The sequence below is a fragment of the Excalfactoria chinensis genome, chromosome 9 (assembly GCF_039878825.1).
Source record: "Excalfactoria chinensis isolate bCotChi1 chromosome 9, bCotChi1.hap2, whole genome shotgun sequence".
Lineage (NCBI taxonomy): Eukaryota > Metazoa > Chordata > Aves > Galliformes > Phasianidae > Excalfactoria > Excalfactoria chinensis.
Genome location: NC_092833.1, coordinates 4,858,061 through 4,878,383, shown reverse-complemented (window position 1 = coordinate 4,878,383; position 20,323 = coordinate 4,858,061). Strand labels below are relative to the sequence as shown.

The following is a 20,323-nucleotide window of genomic DNA, read 5'->3' as shown; positions in this document are numbered from 1 at the left end:
CTTTCCTGAGCCTTCTGATCTATAAGAGTGAGCTGGTCTTGCAGTGGTTGAATTAAGGCAGCAGATGTGGAAGGTGAGTATCTTTAGGAAATTGACCTGTTACCTCATCCTCAATGATAAGATTCCATCTTATTCAGCACTCACAGCAATGCAGCCATTCATCATTGCTCTTCTGTTTGCCACAGCCCTTGCAGGTTGGAAAAAGTACCGTAAAAAACATTACCTCTCATACGTCTGACAGCGTGGTGTCTGTCCCAACTATCTGGTGAACACTGTGCTTTTCAGTGTTGGGGATCAGTAGGGAAGAACTGAGATCCATAGGATGACCCATAGAACTTACTGGGTTTGGAGAATGCCAGAATGTTTTCAGCAAGGGTAGAGAAATGAACGTTGGGGTGTTTTCTGTAAAGGTGGAAGAAATACTGCACATCTGATAGGTGTCTGTGGGATGTTCAATTTAAAACTTGATCTCTCGGGCATAATGTAAAGTAAGGAAACGTAGCTGCTAAACTGTGTTCATTGTGGCCCTTTTGTGGAGAAGAAATGCTGGGGATATAAATACACTTATCATCAGTGTTTTAATGTTTTAATCCCACTGCTGCTCCGGAACAGTGGTTATCTTGTGATGCTGCGTGAACATATCAGCTGAGCACTGTTGTTGCAGAGCATGGCATGGCTGTACCCACATTTTACAATTGGAGTGGGAAGAGGAAAAACATGAAAGAAACTGGAGGGAGATGGAAAGAGCAAAAAATCAAATGGCAGCATGGTTAGAGCAAGCTAAGGCATTCTAGCCTTTCAGTTAAGGGAATGTAAGGAAGGAGACTGTATCCAATAGCTGATAACTCAACTGAATGCAACAGGGCTACAGTAACACTTTCCCTTCATAGCAGTAGAATTCTGGGTAGAGCTCTGTTAATGCCTGTCTACGGCCTGCTCTCAGTTTTATACACCTGGGAAATGGACTAAAATACTACTTGGTACTCTTTAAGTTCTTGTGTAGCCCTATCACTTCACTGCAGGCTGTAACAAGTTAAGACTGCTATTTTTAACGCTTTCCCATAATACCTTAAACTACTTAAATGGCGGAACTACATACTGAACATGTTATTTCTACTAATAAGGTGCCAAAATCTATGGCACAGATAAACAACTGTATATGTTCTTTAAGGATATTAATGCTTGTTCTGCCATTAAGTTGTGGGAAATGCAGATCTTGTGAGCAAATGAGGAAAAGGGCACATATGAAAAGCAGGGGAGAATCTTCTGGAAAAGTACAAACTCCTGCTTAGAAACACAAGGAAGTGTTAAATTGCTTCTTTATTGATCCAAAGTGCAATTAAAAGCTGCCTCCTGCAGCTGAATTTAGATTGGGCTTTTAAATTGTTTCTTTCCTCTATGGATCTAGTAGCAAGTGGAAAAAAACCTTCACAGAAGGACTCTTGGAAAGTCACCAAGGAGCGTTCATCAGCCCGAACCTCTTGGCTCCCAAGGTGCTGCTTTACCTGAAATACTTTGTGGCTCTGTTTGCCACTGGGTGTAGCACTCGATGTCAGCAAAGAGGCTTCTCCCTGCCATAAAAGGGTGTTTTGTTTCAGGGCTTCCTCGGGATTTTCGAAGGAAAGTAGAATGCTGCATATCGTTCCCTAACTAATAACAGTAGGTCTAGGAGTTATCAGTTCAGAACATCCGACTTTTTTTTAGCAGTTACCTATTTTCAAACAAATAACATTGAAACTCACCAAAAACTTGCACCTAGGAGGTAGAAAATGCCTCATCAGCAGTTCTCTGCGCGCACGAGATTCACTGAAGCCACTGTAACCTGATCTGAAGAGTTTCTGTTTGTGAACGTGATAGGCTGCTGGAAGAGTGGAATGCGGGCTGGGAGAATGCAACACCCAGCGGCAATCAAAAATCCAGCACTGTTTGCCTTCCTTAAAAGCCTCGTCAAATGGCCTTAAGAAAGGAATATGAGCATTCATCTCCAGGCAGAGACAGGAGCTGAAAGAGAAAAGCCTCAGAGTCTTTTGCAGCCTATTTTGAGCTAGAAAGAATACATTTGCATTTCTTTGCACGCTTTTGTGTTCAAATGAATTAACCGGGCCTAAGGGAAGAACCCTGAGCAGTCTGCGGTATGGCATTTTTCTGGCCTGTGGCCACTCCACCGGTGCAGCTGGCACAGCTCGGTGCCTCGGCTGCTTCCCCCGCTCCCGCTGCTGTGCAGCGCTGATAATCCAACTCTTCCAATTAGTCATGAAGTAGTTTTGAGTTCATAGGCCATTTTAGGGTAGGTCCTTGCACAGGAAAGTAAGATTATTGGCAAAAGACTAAGCAAAAAAAGAAGAAGGAAATTACTGTCCGTCACTGGAGTAAACAACATAACTAGGTGAGAGGTGGGCTGCAGAAGAGAGTTAGTTGTTCAAACTTTTGGGGGTCAGGGGATGGGAAATGAGCCGGGAAGAAATGTGCAACCCTTGATTTTTAATTCATTTTGGAGATGAAAGTATTGATACTTGCAGCTCTAGTACAGCTGCACTGTGGTGTCTGCGTTCTTGCATGTTAGGTAAAGCCAGCTCCAAGTGAATGTACCTGGCATAGCAGCTGGTTTTTTGGAGATCTTGGAGTTCCACAGTGGTGCCTATAGACATTCTGGATCAGCAGCAGTGAAGAACATCTGGCTTCTGACTGCAGAGCTCTCTGTTGTTCTGCACAGGCCAAAGCAGGGAGGGCTGGTGGCTCAATGGGACAGAAGCACAATTCTGTGGCTGGGGGGAAACTAAACATTGACCTCCTGGGGAAGGCAGTATGCCTGCCTGTTAGCATGGCAGTTTTTGTAGCCCATTGACTTGTCCCAGCTACCTTCAGAGACTCTAGGAACAGGTTTTGGCTTACTTTGTCAGATGCTGATAGCAACAAGTGTCTATTTGGCAGGCCCACTGATGGCAGGAGAGAAGGAACAAGAACTGAATGAACAGAAATGAAGGTTTTAATGAATGCTTCCAGGTCAGATCGTAGCTTACAAGAGGGCAGGGGTCATGCATGCTGAGGGAAGTATGGAAATTACTTCCACAACCCTAGATGAGCATAAGGACCACCACATCCCAGCATCCATCCACACCAATGCATATCCTTTATGGTTAAGAGGGTACAGTCAAATGAGAGATTTAGGCATAGGATGACATGTAGGTGCATGCCTAGAAACTTGTCACAGTGATAACGTTTTGTCTCTGTAAAATCTTATTTTGTTGCTGTTGCTTTTTGTCGTTGTTTTTTTGGCATCCCCTCCTCGCTCAGCCTCTGTTAGTTCGAAGGCTTCGTTCTTCCTGTGTTTTCCTTTAGACAGCATAAATTCTTCCATTTTTGCAGGGAGAAAACTAGGAATGTTTCTGACTCGTAGGACAGCCTCCCTTCTCCCACTGCTCTTGCAAACAAGTATTTCTAACCATGAATGATCTTCACCCCGTTGCTGTCTCCACTGTGCAGACATCGTTGCTTTTGTCCAAGGGCTGTTCCCCCTTTGCTGAAGCCAGAGGCTCAGAAAAGGATTCCCCAGTGGCAGCTGCTGGAATCTTTCAGATTTCTCTATTTTGCTGATGACTCAACAGGTCCAGCACTGTGTGCAGGAGAGCAGGGCTCTCCCTGCAGCGCTGAGAACTGGATCCTGAATCCAGAGCTACGTGTGTGGCTAGATGCACACTGCATGGGGAAACCATCTCTCCTGACTACAAACGTGGGAGTTCAACACTCTTCCCATTTTATGTTTTTGTGGTGTCTTGCCCATGGATCAGTCTCTGAGTAAGAGCTTCAGCAGCCTCAGGCCCGGATTTTAGCTTCCGACTGAAACGTTGAGCCTGTGGAAGCTGCATATTCTTTTGGAACCTGCTACTTATCAGCAAATTCCTGCCAGAGGTTACAGGGATTTGCTGCTCAGCTGGTAGAGCTGTTCGCATCCTGCTCTCTCATCCAGCTCAGGCTCGGAGCTCAGGTTCGCAAAGCTCAGCCCCGTAAGGTGTTTAAACGGGAGCTAGGAGCGCTCCGGTCCCTGCACCCCAGCGCTGGATGTCGGGCCCGACAGCTGCCTCCTGCGGGCCGCACCCCGGCACGGCCGGGCGGAACCGTCCCCTCCCGGGGCTCCCCGCCGGGCTTGGCGCCCGGGGCGGCGGCAGGTGCGGGAGGAGGCGCCGGGGAGTTTCCTTTCGGGGCATTGTGGGAAGGCGCGATGCGGCCGGGGCCTCACCTGGCGCGCCGCGGGCAGGCAGGGCGGGAGGCAGCCGGCAGCCAGCCGGGCCGGGCCGGCTCCAGCCCGCCGCCGCGGCACCATGGTAAGTGCGCCGGCCTAACGCTGCTGCGGCGCAATGCCCCTCGACGGGCAGCTCCGCGCTCCCCGGGTGCCGCGGCTCGTCCGCCTGCCCCGGCCCGGCCCCGCGGAGCTCGCTCGGCGCCGTTGGTTTCCCGGAGCCTGGAGCACGCGGCAGCGTTTGCACGGCGGCTGGGGACGCACGGGGAGGCCGGCGAGGTCGGCTGTCCGGCTGTGCCGTCCCGGCGTGCTGGGCAGCAGGCAGGGAGCGAAGCGCCGCGTACGCCTCGGTACTGGAGCAAAGAAAGTTGGGGCTGCGAGTATCCGTGCAGGAATGAATGGCCCGAGGTGCTTTTAAGCGGAGGTAACGTGCGTTTGTGAACAGGTCGGTGGAGGGCTGTCCCAGCTCTTCCGAGAAGCGGAAATGCAGCTTCCAGGAGAGCGTGGGCAAGGTCTGCACCTGTCCTGGGAAACGAACGTTGTGTTTCTCCTTTGTTTCTTCCCTTTTGGCTGGCGGGGTGAGCCTGGGTCACGCTGACGGCCTTTCGTAGCCAAGCAGGGAAATAGGGCTGCTCCGCAGAGACTTGATTAAGTCTTCCTGTAACCCGAGGAGCCGAGGATCGAGGCAGCTCGATGCATCGGGTTTGGTTTCACGTAGGTTCTTCTGGTGGAGCCCGAGCAGCGGCTTCCCGGGGCGGCACGTGGGGAAGGGCTTTTTCCCTGCCGCCCTGGACTGTGCTGCGGGCCGCTTGGCTGCATCCCCTATAGGAGCCCGCTGAGCCGTGGCGCTGCCGTGTGCCAGGCGTGGCTGAAGCTGTTTCGTCAGGCTCAGAAGTAATCACGGTGCCAGCGTGTGCAGTTCGATGATCCCTAGTTTGGTGGGCTCTGAGCTGAACTACAGCCACTCAGGTAGGGGGCAATTCACAGCAAAGCAGCGAGGTGTAACGTGTCTGTTTTAACAGGGAACATGCGGGCCTGGTTTGCTCCTTGTTGCGTGCCGGCAGCCGCTACGTGTGTAGCACGGTGGTGGTGGCTGCTCAGGGTGGGCAGCCTTTGTGTTATGGGCATCCTGACAGGGCAGCCCGTTGGGCGTTCAGGCTGTTGGCAGAAGGTCTGGTGGTTGTTTGCTGGGATCAGGAGAGGTTGCGTGGTTATTCTCTTTTGTTAAACGTGATGGCCAGCATCCCTGGAATAATGGCTGGACTTTCCCCAAGGAGGACTGTGGGCTTTCCAGCCCTAAGATGGCCAGCCATGCCCCGCAATTGAGAAACCATCTCGCAGTGATTATCAGGCCTGGGGCAGGTTCTGTGAGCATGCCCGGAGCTCCTGTGGTGCACAGTTTGCCTGTGGTGCTCATCTGTGCTATCAGTGACGGCAGTGCAGCTGCACCGAGTCCAGCATCGCAGGCTGAATTTTGACGTGTGTTTCTATCCTCATAATGCAGCTGGGTTGTTTTCTTTCCAGGGGTTTAGTCAGAATACACCTCCTCGTGTGTTAGTCTAATTTTGTGTGTTGGGAAAGATGTGCCTGCCGTTCAAATTTGCATGTAAAATCTGTGCCGTAATGAGTTTACGGATGGCAATGCAGTTTCCATACCGCACGTCCCAGTATATATACACATATATATGCTACCTTTCTGGTTACCTCCTGACACAGCTCTCTGTATCTATTTCCCTGGTGTAACGCTTATGTAAATAACCGGAGTTCATACTGTGCCCTTGAAGGTCAGTAAATATGGGAGGTGATTTCGGGGAAGCTGATCTCAGACCTCTCCCTGGTGCATGCACTAAACAAATGCCAGTTCTCAAAGCACTCACCATGGTCCCGAGGGAGCGGTGCTCGCAATGGTGCTACTTATTAGCAGGTCTGTCTGCTGTTTGATGACTATAATTTCGTAAAGTGAGTGTGTATTCTTATTCCTTTGCTGAGCTCACAGCGCGAACGCTTGCTGGCATCGTTACACCAGGCAGTGCTCTCCTGTTGTAGACCCAGTGCCGATGAAAGGGTGCTTTTGTCAGAGTACTCGTGCTTCAAATTCCTCTGCCTGTCCTCCAGGAAGGGTTGTTGTGTTGAGTTGCTCATCAGGAATTAAGGATTATTGAGTTACAGGCTAAGAATAAACTTTATTCAGGCTCACAACTGAAGAACTTTTATTTAAAAGCTCTCCTTAGCTCAGTTTTTCCTGTTTAGCATGAGGGGGTTGTGCTTGCCGCCAGTGTTAAATGCTTGGAGATTGGAAGGTACTCCTGCAAACGGTACCGTGTCTCAGCAGGGGGGTTGTTGCCGTTGTTTGCTCTGCTGCAGATTGCCAGGCTGGTTTCGGGGGAGCTCTTCAGACAAGCGTTGTGTCCTGCTGAGAACTTCGTTACTGCCCAGCTGCTACCTTGTGACATGCAGAACAAAGGATTTTTAGAGAACAGGCTGCATTCTGCTCTCTGATGTATGGGTGCAGCAGAGAAACTCGAAGGGTTGCTGTCTCAACACATCAGAAAGTGAAAGCCGGGATTGGACAGAGAAAATGATTTCTTTCCCCAGGGACACGTGTTGCTGCAATCTTTCATGCCCGTAAGTGTTGCAACACCACTATCCCACAGCCACCTCACCATTATCAGTATTATCAAGTTCTCTATTTGCACAGCTCTGAGTGCAGAACTGGTGCCTGCAGAGTAAAAGGCTCTGCTTCCCTCCTGCCTCTGCTGCTCATCAGTACAGTGCAAAGCATCAGTACCTGTTGGCATGACCTGAAGCCCTGGAGAAAGATCAATAGAAGCTCCTGGCGAACAGGAGGCTCTAAAGACATACTTGGCGTGCTTGGGAAGGAGTTGGCAGGTGGTGTTTCCATGTAGCAAGGCATATGATACTCATCACAGATCTAGAAACCTGGCTGGAAGTGTTGGTTAAGGTGAGTGCAGGCGCTGACACCTGCCTGGTGTTCGTCAATGAACTCTTGGCTCTTCTGAATATTGACTTTACCAACAGTCTCAGTGCCCTTAACTGCTAAAATAAACACAGGTCTGTAAAAGATGTTTTTAGTGTTGTGCAGAACTTACTGTCAGTGATTTGAAGAGGAATGTGCTCTAAACCTTGCCTGTTTTTCTTCCCCCTCAGTGTCACAACTGTGTGTCGCATAGCAGGAGTGATGAACCTCACCTCTAGGAGTTTAACTTGGAAGGATATGAAGGGCAGGAGATAAAAATAGATGGGAGAAGAAGAGAAAACTGCAAATAAACGAGTCTGGTTATTGGAGGTGCTGTTACACATAGTGTGTGGGGGATAAAGTGTTTTGTTTGTCATGTAGTGAACAGTATGTATGAGAGTCAGCAATGGTAATGGAGTAGCATTCACTGGAGAATATCCTAATAGATGGAGACTTCTCAGCTTGGCAATAGATACTGTAGGGGAAAAACCAGAAATGTATGAAATGATGAATGCTGTAAAGAATGCCTCCTAACAGACAAGTAAGGATACAATTTGTGAGGTTTCTAGATATTAAATGTAAAGAAAAGGGGGTATTTTTTTCATGCAGGTTGTCTGTGGCTGTTGATGTGATCCTCTTTAGTTTTGGATCTTCTCTCTCATGTACTCACTCATTACAGAGTATCACTGTTCTGGACTCACTGTCTTTGCAATAATCGTGATTCACTCTCTATAGTCTCTGGGTAGTACGCTTAGCAAATGGACCATGTGAAAATGTTTGAGCCTTTGCAGCTTTTCTGTATCTTTCCTCTAATTACTCAAGAATGTTGTGCTTTACAAACCGTGCTGTGGATGTTTGAAGGCATCAGTTTTATGCAAAATGATGCAGAATGATGGAGGCACAGAGGAAACCAATGGGCTGAGGAGGGCAGATAGAGCAGCTCTTGTTGCAGTGCTTAGAGGATTTATGCTTCAGCATTTGGCACGTACATCAGGCATTTATGCAAGCCAGTTGTATTCTTTGCAGCGATGCCTAAATTAAAATGATACTGCTGCTGTAAAAATAATGCTTTCTATAGCACCCATGCACATCTACTAATTAAGCTTTCTTCCCATTTGTTTCCCTGCTGTCCTATTCCAGCAGCCTGTCATCTGCCTTTGCTTTGGGTGGAGCTCTCTTGAGCGGCCAGCCTTGGGCCTTTTTATATTAGCAGACATTGCAGTTTAAAGCAGTGTATGATCCAGTCGTGCACAAATGGTGTTTCATTTGCAAGTAGGAATATAGTATGTGGATTCAGTGGGCTACAACTGGGAACTGAAATTTGCATCGGCGTGTTTGAAGGCAAGAATGATGAGCCTTTCTGGCCAGACATGTATTTCTGGTCTAATGTGTCTTGGATATATGCTTCTCAATATGATAGATGTAACAGAGGGTGCTCTGTGCAGCAGTCTTTTTTCTTCCCTGGCTTACTGGGTTTGTGTAAGATGTCTGTGCTATTTTCTGTCCAGGCCTGAGAAGAAGAGAGAGGTCATTAAAAGCCTTCTGCAGCATCCAGTAAATGTGGTTGCCTTGCTGTTTGCAGGTGGATTTGCTCAGAGGCCTGCAGTTTCTCTCCACCACTGCAGGGATTCCTCCATGGTCATCACCTTCTGCTTGGTCCCCTGAGGCAGGCAAATAGACATAAGGCACAAGGAAATAAGAAATGGAAAATAGAGTGTCAGGGTTGTCTGCTCGGAGCTTTAGAAATGCCATGGGAATGGCTGCATGACCTACAATGAAATGCTCAGACCTGATGACTCGCAGGCTGAGAAGCTGGAAGGTCGCTGTGGAAGACTAAAGCTGAAGATGGAGCGTGTTTTTACTGTAAATGCCTCTACCTGCTGTGTGCCCTGCTCCAGGGCACAGCCTTCCTCCTTTGCTCCTGAGAGGTCAGAGGCGAGGGAAGAGCACTATAGTGTGCACAGCAGGGCTCTGCAAATAACTGATAAGACAGAGTGGAAATGGGAGTAACAGAGGCCGCACCTTTTGCCAGAGTCCAGTGAGTTAGATTTTTAGCTCTGTTTCTTTACCAGGTGTTTGAGAACCAGACTGGGATTTTTAATTTATTTATTGTCTGTGACTGTAAAACACACAGGGGCTGAGGTGAATCACCAGCTTCAACTTCTTGCAATGAAAGGAATTCGATCACCCCCACAAACCATGGACAGCCTTGGTGCTGCCCTGCTTTCTGCTGAGTTGGGTCACCCTCACCCAGGCTTTCTTGACCAGCAATGCGACTGCAGTTTGTAGTTGCTCTAACCATCATTACCCCTGCAGAGTTAGCAAGTTCTGTTGCTTTGGGGGCAAGTGCAAGCACTCCAATGCTCTGAGATGAGATACTGCTTTGAACACTATTTTCCCACCCTTGGTTAGGGTCAGGAGTGGTTTTGGCTCTGAGCTTGAGTTCAGCTACGCTGTTTTGGTTCTAGGTTTATTTAACTGGAATGAGGCTCAGGGAGGTGGTTGGCTGGATCTGTACTACATGGAGTCCGTATCCTCTTGGTGTTAGTGTGCTGGTCGGTTGAAACTCTTCAGTAATAAAACAGTGTTGACTTCATCTTGAAAAGAATAAAATCAGTGTGTAAATATGGTCACGTGTGCCTGTAATGATCTGGCACAGGCTTTATTGCATGGACTTTGGATGTATTGTTTAGAGGAAATTGTGCAGAAATACTCCTAATGAAGATTAAGCTGGAAGGAGTTCTGTTCCTGCTGGGCAACAATACACTGCTTGGGTATTCTTACATCGCTGCTTTCTCACTTATTTTCCTTTTCCTACTTGCTTACATCAGAAAGACTCTGTGTTTTAAATGTGAAAGCTAAGATTGTGCAGTATTTAATGTACAAGGGTTGGTTTCGTGATACTGTGACTAGAAGTCGTAGTAACAGTAACAAGTATTCATTCCATAGTGCTGCATTTCATTTCCTTGCATTCCACTACATGGCTTTGGCCTTGGTGTGTTAGGGTTGTGTTGCATTGTTGTGTGCTCACAGTAGCTATACATTTTTCATGGGCATTCATCCTTTATTAAAATAAACATTTTAACGATAGCAGTTTGCTTTGGTTTTGAATTTCAAGGTGCTTTGTAAAAAGGTTCTGGACGCCTGTCTGTGCTGAGAAGGAACTTTTCATATCAGAGGTAGGAATGTAAAATCATAAAAGGCGTGCAGAGTATGAACCCATCTAGACAAAAGCAATAAAGATGAATAAAGAAGATAAAGCAGATTCCAAGGGAAGAAGTTAAAAGGGAGCTGTATGACAGAAAGTTGCTTTCTTTCAACCAGGTACAGCCGGTCAGTCTGGCTTTCCCCAGGCTGCAGTTAGTGCTGGTTGTCATATCAGCAGCCAAAGGTGTGGCTTTTTTTCATTCCATTACCCTTTCTTTTTGTGTGGTCTGTAAGCTTCTCTTCGTTAGTGTCATATATTGCCTCCACTGGCAACAGCAGCCTTAAACTTATAGGTTTTAAATGGAACTGAAGAGTTTCTGAGTTCTGCCAATCCATCCGTTTTAGGGTGGTAATTCCTAGTTCACCGTTACTAGTTGCTTGTTCAGGAGCTTTTCTGTTTGATAAAGGTGACTTTGATTAGGGAGAGCTCTTAGCTGAATGTGGGAAGCTGACAGCTGAAGCAGAATCTAAATGCTGTGCTGCTTGAGTAGTGGAGCTGCCTCACGATGCAACTCCTTGCCAAAGCCAAACACCCATCAGAGAGAGGCCTGCCTTGCTTTGCAGCCTTCCAGCTCCTGCCTTCCCTCCCTGGCTACTTGGGGTCCTCCCACCATGGGACCTGGAGCAGCCAAGTGCAACAGGACAGGTTTGAAACCAGTTGGCAAATGCTGTCTGTAAGCTGCCTCATGGGAGGAGGAGAGCACTGTTAGCATGGGTTCTTCTTGCAGCTGGATGAGTGAGATCCCTGCAGCACAGACCCCTTGAGCTCACTTTGCGGGAAGAAATGTGGCATCTCTTAAATGTTTATATCATCGGACAGCAAACTGAGAAAACAACCCTGGGAGTCAGGAAAACTTGCTTCGTCTTCTTGAAAAGTGTTTTTCACTGATTGCCCTGTGGACGATTTGCTCTGTATGTAACACAGGCTATTCTGCAGTCCTTTGGATGGTCTTACTGAATGCTGCAGTGCATATTTGTGTGTTTTGAAACTGCAGTAAATGCCACAAGTGACCCAAGTTTGCCAGCAGCAAACCAAGTGTGAAGTGTTTGGTTGTCCTGGGGAGTAAACCTTCTGTATTTGGTGCTGTTGATGTCTGTTCTATTTACCCTGTAATTATTTTGTGTCAAAAGCCTGCTATCTGATTTTCCAGTAGCCTTGGAACTAAGTGTTGTGTGTTATCCTCACTAGTCTTGTAGATGAAAATAAAACAGAAGGCCTGTAACATTTTGACCTGTTGTACAACATAGCTACAGCTGGCTCAGGGAAGGGAACAGTTCAGGTTTAGAAATCCTCAATGGTTTGAATCCTCAGTTATAAAAAAGAAGTATCTTTTTTTCTCCGGTCAGAAAACAATGGTCTGCAAATACAGCTTGTATCCTTGTGGCTACTTACAGACATTTAGGGAGCTCATTTGGCACCATGCAGTAAGTGGTTGGGTCTGATCTGGTAAAACAAGCTAATGAAATTACATTTAACTCCCAGACTGAGGTCTGTCTCATCTGGACTCTGCATCTGAAGACAGCTGTTGGTCCGGGAGAGGCTGCACATATCATCCTGACCTGCTCCAGAATGGACCTCAAAATGCTCTCTGGCATTGCCTGCGGGTCTGGTGGTTGTTGGTCATAGCCAGCATGGTGTTGTCCAAAAGGAAACCAAACACTCTGCTTCCAGGGGTACTTGGTTTGAAACAGGTCTTTTGTCTTTGCTATCCTCCAGATCTAGAACTAAAATGTTGCAGGATAATCTACCTCTGTTTCTAACTTGGCTGCTGAAAACCAACCCAAAATTCCTTAATCAACATCCATCTTGTTAGTGGCACCATCAAAAAGGAGGATTGTTTTCACAGTCAAAGAGCAAGAAACAGATGAGCTGTTAGACTTGTGTTTACGCAGTGCTTTAACATTTCCAGGTGTACTGATGCATCAGAATCTTTCCAGTGAGCTGTAATCAGCAGGGCTGTGAGATTGAAAAATGTGTTGTATCATGTCAGTGTGGCTGGGCAATTCAGTGTTTACGCTTAGAGGAATTAAGCCATTCAACCTCTTGAGAATGTAATATTGCTTACCTTGAGAGTTCTCCAGATTGAATAGAGTTTAGAAGTTAGGAAAAGGCAGAGGAGTGAAAAGAGGCTTGGGGGGGTCTGGGGGGGGGGATGAGAAGACTGTATTTTTCCTTCTAAGTATCTGCAGTTTGGGGTGTGCTATCTTTCTGCAGGCTGTGAAACCAGAGTACAACAGAGGCTATTAGCTGTTTTCCAACTGTAAATACTTCCATAAGAGTAAAACTGGTCTTCAGGGTTTGCAATGACATTTTGCATATGAAACAGAACATGGTATGGAAGACCCAAAATATGGGAGTTTTGAAGCTTGTGTATGAATCTTGATGCATTGGTGAGAGTCCATAGATAATTCTGCTTTGCAAAGAACAGTAGCCCTAACTTTACTCATGAAAGAGTTGGTGAAACATCAGCTGCGTCTGAAACAGTTTTCAAAGTAATTTGAAATGGAGAGCTGCTCACTTTTCTGTGGGTAAAGCACAACATACTGAAGTATGTTAGTCAGGAGAAAACGGCAATAGTACCGAATTCCGTGGCCTAATGATAGTTAGCCTTTTAAAGGCATAGGGCTGCTCTCTGGGAAAACGTGTTCATTAATTACAGGATCTCAGATGTAAGGCCCATTAAGTCCGGCAGTTGAAACTAAACCTGAATACCCTTTAATTATCTTCCCCTGTTCAAGTACTCTAAGTAGGTATTTCTTCCTGAGGGTGTTAGAAACTTGTCTGAAACAGCATGACCTTGTTATGCTGAACACGCTGTCAGCTTTTGCTAGGAGTTCATTGTCTGAAGCCTTGCCTTTTCAGTCAAATATGATCATCCTCCCCCATCTGTTTCAACGTATTTTGAGATTTGTTTATCAAATAGCTGCTACCTGTGCCTGATTGCTTTTAAATGGACACCTGCGGATTTGCTGCTCTTATCTTCAAAACCTGTATTTTGCTTTTCAAAATGCACTCCCCTTTACAAAGGCTCTGGAGTGAATGTGCTGTGCAGCAAGCAAAAGAGTCATTCATTCAGCTTGTCTCTAGGCAAAGCGCATAGACAGTAAGTACTGTCCCTTCATCTGCTGCAAAAGGGGTAACCCTGACAGCTGGAATATTACCATGTCAAAAAGCAGCTGGCAGTACGATTGGAGAAAAGGAAGAGCATGGTGCTTTGATCTTCACTGTCATCAAGCCATGTGTATTGCCAGTAGCGTAATTGTTTTATGTAGCAAACACATCTGGAAATTAGTGCAGTGCTCAACACAAGGCAGCTAGAAAATCCTTGTAATTCTATCAAGCACATTAGTCTAACAATAGCGAGAGCCATATTTCCAATAGGAGATCCTGCCACGGGCAGAATCCATGCCAGCCCCAGGCTCCCTTCTGCTGGGAGCTTAGAAGCAATTTGGGTAAGGAAGAGGAGGCTTCTGTGCTTCTTCCTTCTCCCAGTGCCAGCCATGCAGATCTGACTGCAGCTGGGTGAGCTTCCAACTGGCCTGGCTGCAGTGCATTGGAGAGGAGCTGTGCCTATGGCTGGCGCAGGCAGAGCAGTTCACGTTTTCCTTTCTACCATCTCATGCCCTGCTGGGTTCTGTTGTTTATCAGGGGACATCCTGTTGAGAGGATCATCCTAAGACAGATTTCCTGTGCTCTTCAAGCCATTTCTGTGATATGGGTAAATGACTTGCTGTGCTGCTTGAAGGCCTATTGTGGTCAGTTCTCTAATCAGCTCATAGAAGTATTTGTGTAAATGTGGATTGATACGTTTCTCCCAGAAGGCTCCACAGCGTTTAAAATCTAGCACTTGTGTATCTCAGTAACGCTGCTGATGCTGAGTGTGCCAAAATCATGGTTCAAATGGTGTGAAATACTGACTGGCTTTGAAATCTGAAATTTCAGAACGGTGCGTGCAGTGCTTTTTGTAGTGTATCGTTGCAGGGTGCTGAGGTCTGTCTTGTGTCATCAGACTCAGCTGTGTTTCAGAATCCAGGGATTTCTTTGGTAAAATGTAGTTGAACTCCATTCCCAAAGTAATTGACTTCTTTCTTCTGCTCCTAGTAGCCCCTTGTAGGAACACAGTGATCAGTAAGTGCACTTAGTGCACTACCAGAACCTGGTGTTGGCTATCACTGCCAGACATTATGTTCCCCTCTATGCCACGCTCTGTATCAGTGGTTCCCTAGCCCGGCTGTATTATACATCTTCATCGCCTTTGCTAACATGCAGTCTTGCTGAAGGAAGGCCTGGGACCTTCTTCTCACTATCACAAAGTGGGGATGTAGCAAAATAGAAAGCGAAGTGACCAGTCGTACATGGTAAAGAAGCGCGGTGGGAGAGATTATACAGGGAGGGGAGATCTGCCAGGGATGGCACAGGAGACAGAGGAGAAGGGGCCCAGCTTCCATGCTCGGCCTCCCCCAGTCCTCCCCATCAGAGGACAGTCGGAGACCTGTGCTGAGCCTGCGGGGTCCTGGCAGGCACCAAGATGCCTCCTGCACTGCCTGGGGCTGAGGCCATGCCCCAGCGTTAACCATGTTGCTTTGTTTGCTCTAGATACACTTTATACTGCTGTTCAGTCGACAGGGGAAATTAAGGCTTCAGAAATGGTATACGACACTACCTGAGAAAGAGAAGAAAAAGATCGTTCGAGAAATTGTTCAGATTGTTTTGTCTCGCAATCAAAAAACCAGTAGTTTTGTTGACTGGAAAGACCTCAAGCTTGTTTACAAAAGGTGTGAGTAATTTTATGGGAACATATAATTGCTATTCGTATAAATAATGTGTTACAAGTGGGAAAATAAAGGCTTGTTTTAGCACCTGGGGCTTGTTGGTTTTTGTTTTAAAGAGTAAGATGTTGGGAACCTGCCATTGTGAGTCTAACGGCACAGTGGCCCTGGGTAAATAAGCAGGGTAAATTGTGGGGGGAAAAAAATGTTTGCACTATTTGTCAAATAAGACAAATGGACTAATGTAATGAGTACTAGTGGTTGCCATTCTATGAGGAGGCTTTTGACTTCGCTCCCCCTTGGCATTCTTTGGGGTGGTCTGCTGACTTGTGTTAGTTAGACTTCATTAGACACTGAGGAGGGGTACAAGCACTTTCAGAGGCACTTTCAGCGCTTTGTCTAATGTTATCTTTGAAGTATTAGTTGGAAAGTGTTAGTTGTCATTTCCTCTTCCAAACAAATCATTGGCTCCCACTTACACAGAGCTAAGCAATAATGACTTTTAGTTGTTGCAAAGAGGTAAGTAGTAAACAAATGTAGTTTTAAGATACAGCACACTGTACTACGTGACGTCTCCCATTAAGCAAAAATGGCTTTTCTTGCTGTGAAGAGTTGAATGCAGACGTCTGATCAGAGCTGCTCCAGACACAGCACCGGAGAGTTGAGGTAGATTGTTAATCTCGTCTCATGGTGATTTAAATAGAAAGTTTTGGTGCAACTAACAAGATCGATTGTGCTAACTCGTTTCTTGTTTACTGGCCCTTTGATACCCAACATTCTCAGGGAGATGTAATGCCTTCCACCTTCATTTTTTCATGCATTTTCATGTTGTTAATAAACAGCAGCGACTCATTCTACAGCTTAATGAACCCCTCTTACTGTAGTGCTATTGCAGCATGTGAGGGAGACCTCTAAAGTACTAATGACTTGCTGTTCATTTTCAGACCAGTGTTGTAGGTATTCTGCTTTGACAAGAGCTGGAATTTGCTTTTCTAACTAAATTAATGATTTGTTTAAATTGTCAAATCTTCTTCAGGGTTCTCCAAGACACCGTGAGAATGAAAGAGAATGATTATTTTAGATACAAGGTAGTCATTAACTATCACTTGTGTAACTTCTAAGAGCGGAGCACTGAGCGTGCGGCTGCTCACTCTCATGTTTTTGTCTTTATTTTCCTAGATATGCTAGTTTGTATTTCTGCTGTGCAATAGAAGACCAGGATAACGAGCTCCTGACACTAGAGGTCGTTCATCGATATGTCGAACTTCTGGACAGATACTTTGGAAATGTAAGTTTCACTCTGCAGCATGATTTGCATTTCTGGCTGACTGGTAAACAGACATCAATAACTGCGTTGTTTTGTGTCTCAGCCTACACTGATTACCCCATACTCTCCTTTAGTCCAGGGGGAAATTAATAATTCGAGTATTTCATAAAATAGTGCTGCAAATAACACAAAATCAATTTGACATCCTTTCTCCCAAAACAAAGCTAATATCGATACCTGCAATGTTTTTCTGGGAATAGAACTTAATGGGAAAGCCTGAGGAACAGCATCTTTAAGAAATAACAAAATCGGTGATGGTATTTTAATTCTCCCTCCTCATGTCTTCAGTTATAAAAGCAGTGAGTGTTTTTGAAATGGTCCCTACTACCTTAATTCGTCCCTTATCTAAATCACTGTGCCGTGACTCACATCTGAACTGTGTCAAAACAACAAAAAGCACCAGTTGGTGACTGTAAGGTCACTGGGGCAGGGGGTTTGTCTTCCTCTGTGAAAGTGTGCGAGCGTATGTAACCCATATTACATGTTCTGTAAAAGGCCTTTTGTAAAACTCGTGGGCTGGGACGTCAGCTTTGTTCTCTGAAACTCAGTGTGCAGGTGGTATGTTATATAAAACATAGCAAATAGAATATCCTTGCTATATGCAGAAGCTGCAATGAAATGCAGTATCCTTCACCTCGCTGCCTGCCACAAGAGTGCATATACTGAATGCTTTTGACCATTTCAAAAATGTTTGGTCCAGTGATGCTTAGGATGCTGTTAAAATAATTCAGATGTGGAATATTTTTTCCTTCTGCCAGGTGTGCGAGCTGGACATTATCTTTAATTTTGAAAAAGCTTATTTTATTCTTGATGAGTTTATAATTGGTGGAGAAGTACAAGACACTTCAAAGAGGTCTGCGGTGAAAGCCATAGAAGACTCTGACATGTTGCAGGAGGTAAGACTGAAGGAGATTAAAGGCAAGCTCTTCGTCTTCCTGCACCGTCTTTGTTGGATAGGAGTTTAAAATACAGCTAAGTGCTACTGGTGCATAACTGGCCCAGTATGTCTGAAGTTCAATTTTAATAGTGTAACAATGCAAGTAATGCAGCAGTTCCGTAAGCTTTAAGCTTTTCAGCATTCTTGCAATTTAAATGCTATCACTTTGTGGAAATAGATGATGGTGTGCCTAAGTTATTCAATCATATATGTAAGTCATTTAAGATTATATTTCATGTCTGGGTATGTATACAGAAAAGGTACAGAAAAATCTGTTTCACTAATAAATTGGAAACAAATAGCCTACAATTAATGTTTAAAATTGGAAAGAGTATATGCTGGAAAACTCTGTTTTTATTCTTAAACACCTGCATGGCTTTTTTATGAGGCATAGGTAAGTAACATTCATTTAAAACCCTGCTGCAGTTTTCCTCTGTAGCATGTACTGTTGAGTTAGCAATTGCAGGAGCGATTGGATATGATGTGTTGGCTTCATTTTTCTGGGTACTGTGGGGAACAGCACGCTGGTACATCTAGATGGGGAGTTTCCCAGCTTTTTAAAATTGGGCTGGCACTAGCATACAAAAACACTGTGCCACTAGGCACAGTGACCAGCTAGACATGATGCGTTTAGCCACAGCTGTGGTATGTCATTGTTTGGACATCAGATTCTAAAAGGCTGTTACTGTTTTAAAAGTAGCATGATATCTACATTAATCTGGTCTAATTATAACTGTCCTCAAGTAAGAAGAGAGCTTGGTTCAATGATTTTATATTGCTCTGCTGCTTCATAATGTGTCGATTGTTTCTTCCTTTTTTTCTCCAGACAGTGGAAGAGTACATGAACAAACCTGCTTTTTAATGTGAAAACTACCTGGAAAAAGAACTGCTGTACACACCTGCAAAATGCATTTGCTGAAATTGCTTCCCAATGTGCCAGAGCAAAGCCCAAACCAATAACTAAAAGGGTTTGTTTGTATAATTGTCAAGATGAAGGTCAGCTAATGTAGCACAGGGTTTAACAATTCTGTATTTGCATTACTCTGCGTTCAAGTTTCTCAGAACTGTTTTTACCCTTGCTCTAGTTTCTCTTTTCCTTGCTGGACTGAACACTTGTTTTGTATCACATCTTTTAGCTACGGGTTTTGTCATCATGAAATGTTAAACTACCAGTACGTGGAAGAGGTATTTCAACTAGTTTTGGTCCACTGCTGACCATATGATTCTACTTTTGTACAAATGTCAATTATTTTGAATGTAATGATTCTTCTGCTGTAATAATAAGGTTTTTTTTTTTTCTAAAAGACATCTTGTTGTGGGCTCTGATTTAATAAGTTTGGTTTGGAAAGATTATTTCTCTTTGGTCCACCCACCCTCTTCCTTCTGTCTTCTGCTCCACTCTGCCAGTGGCAATTCTCCAGCTGCTGTTAGAGCACAGTCTGCACTGCTGGTTGGTCCTGAAGGCTGTTATGACTCGAAACTGACTATTTCCAGGTTTCACAAATCCCTTTTACCACTGCAGGTAGGTGGCCTGTTTCTGTCTTCCTGGATCCCCTGGACTTGGAGAAAGGCTACAGCTGTTGGAAACATACAGCTTTGACAGCAGGAGATATCCTGAAGAGGAGAAAGTAGCTTTGGGGATTTGGGGGTCAAGGATCTCATGTATCTTTTGATTAGGTTTCCACCAGTGACCGTCTTTGTCCAGAGAGTTTTCCATTCCCCAATTCCTACACCTCACCCGAGAGGATGAACTGGCTTTCTAGTAGTTGAACGCAGGCTTTTCATCTGAAGGCTGAACAATTTAATTTACCTTTTATAACTTCACAAACTCCACAAATGGAAAATGAGTAAAACAGAGAAGAATTGGTTGGATTGTTACTACACATTGGAGTTATAAAATGTTGTAAATGTGTATGCAGGGAACCAGGTGGGTAAACTTTCCTATCTTGCTGTCAGTGCAGTTTGAACTCTATAAACCGTTTGACCTGGCATGCTTGTAGAGATTAATTTTGTCTTTAACAGACTTCAAAACTGAGAGGAATTCTCTTTATCTTATCCCATTACTTGTAGCTGGATAGTTTGTTTCTGTCAAGTCGTGAGACTGCCTTACAAAAACTCGGGTAAGTTATCAGACAAATATGCCTGAATGATCCAAGCATTGATTTGCATTACTCCTCAACATTTATTTTCTTGCGTTTCCAGAATGTAAAGTCAGTATTTTCCTTCAAGGTTTTTTCTAATCTTTAAATGTCCTGCATGGTTATTCAATGTTTTTCATGGCACCTTCCTTCCCAGTCTGTTTGAATCTTCCTAGGGAGTTCTTTTCTCTTTTATGGGTGGGTGGGAGCACTTTGGCACAACACAGTAGCTCTGCAAGTTGTCAGCTCACTTTTCTTCCTGTGTCTTTTCTCTTAGTGAAGCTGTGGTAAGTTGGTTCATAGCAACATGCTGCTCTTTTTATAATTACTTTATCCATCTGTTTGCCTGTGTTGATGTCAAAGGCACACTTCCAGCTTTGAAAAAGTAGTGAAATTACTGAAGGGCTTTTAATAGTTCTGAAGATGTATATTTTTTAATAGTAAATTAATGAAATTGTGGAGGAGTTGTGTGTTATATTCTTCTGATTTAAATTGAAGTTTAGAGTGCTTAATTGATTAAGAAACCACTCCAGAATGTGCTTTTTCCAGGTCTAGCTCTTTACTTTTATAAATGTCTTCTGTTCAATCACTGGTAGTTTCATTTATCTTTACTCTTTCCTTGGTCCGTGCTGTGATTCTTACTCTTATAACCGTTAAATTTATTGAGTTTTCAAGTATATCAAAATAGAAGTTCCAAAAAGGTTTATAAGAATATCTTAAGTGAGTCTGT

The 20,323-nt window shown here is 44.9% G+C and overlaps 1 protein-coding gene across 1 annotated transcript; it reads left to right on the top strand.

Moving 5' to 3' along the window:
* Nucleotides 1-4,142: 4,142 nt before the first annotated feature.
* AP1S3 (adaptor related protein complex 1 subunit sigma 3) lies at nt 4,143-19,106 on the top strand. The gene is made up of 5 exons (XM_072344540.1): nt 4,143-4,322; nt 15,019-15,197; nt 16,371-16,479; nt 17,277-17,414; nt 18,282-19,106. Exons 1-5 carry the CDS (start codon nt 4,320-4,322, stop codon nt 18,315-18,317), a joined length of 465 nt encoding a protein of 154 aa, XP_072200641.1. The 5' UTR covers nt 4,143-4,319; the 3' UTR covers nt 18,318-19,106.
* Nucleotides 19,107-20,323: the final 1,217 nt, after the last annotated feature.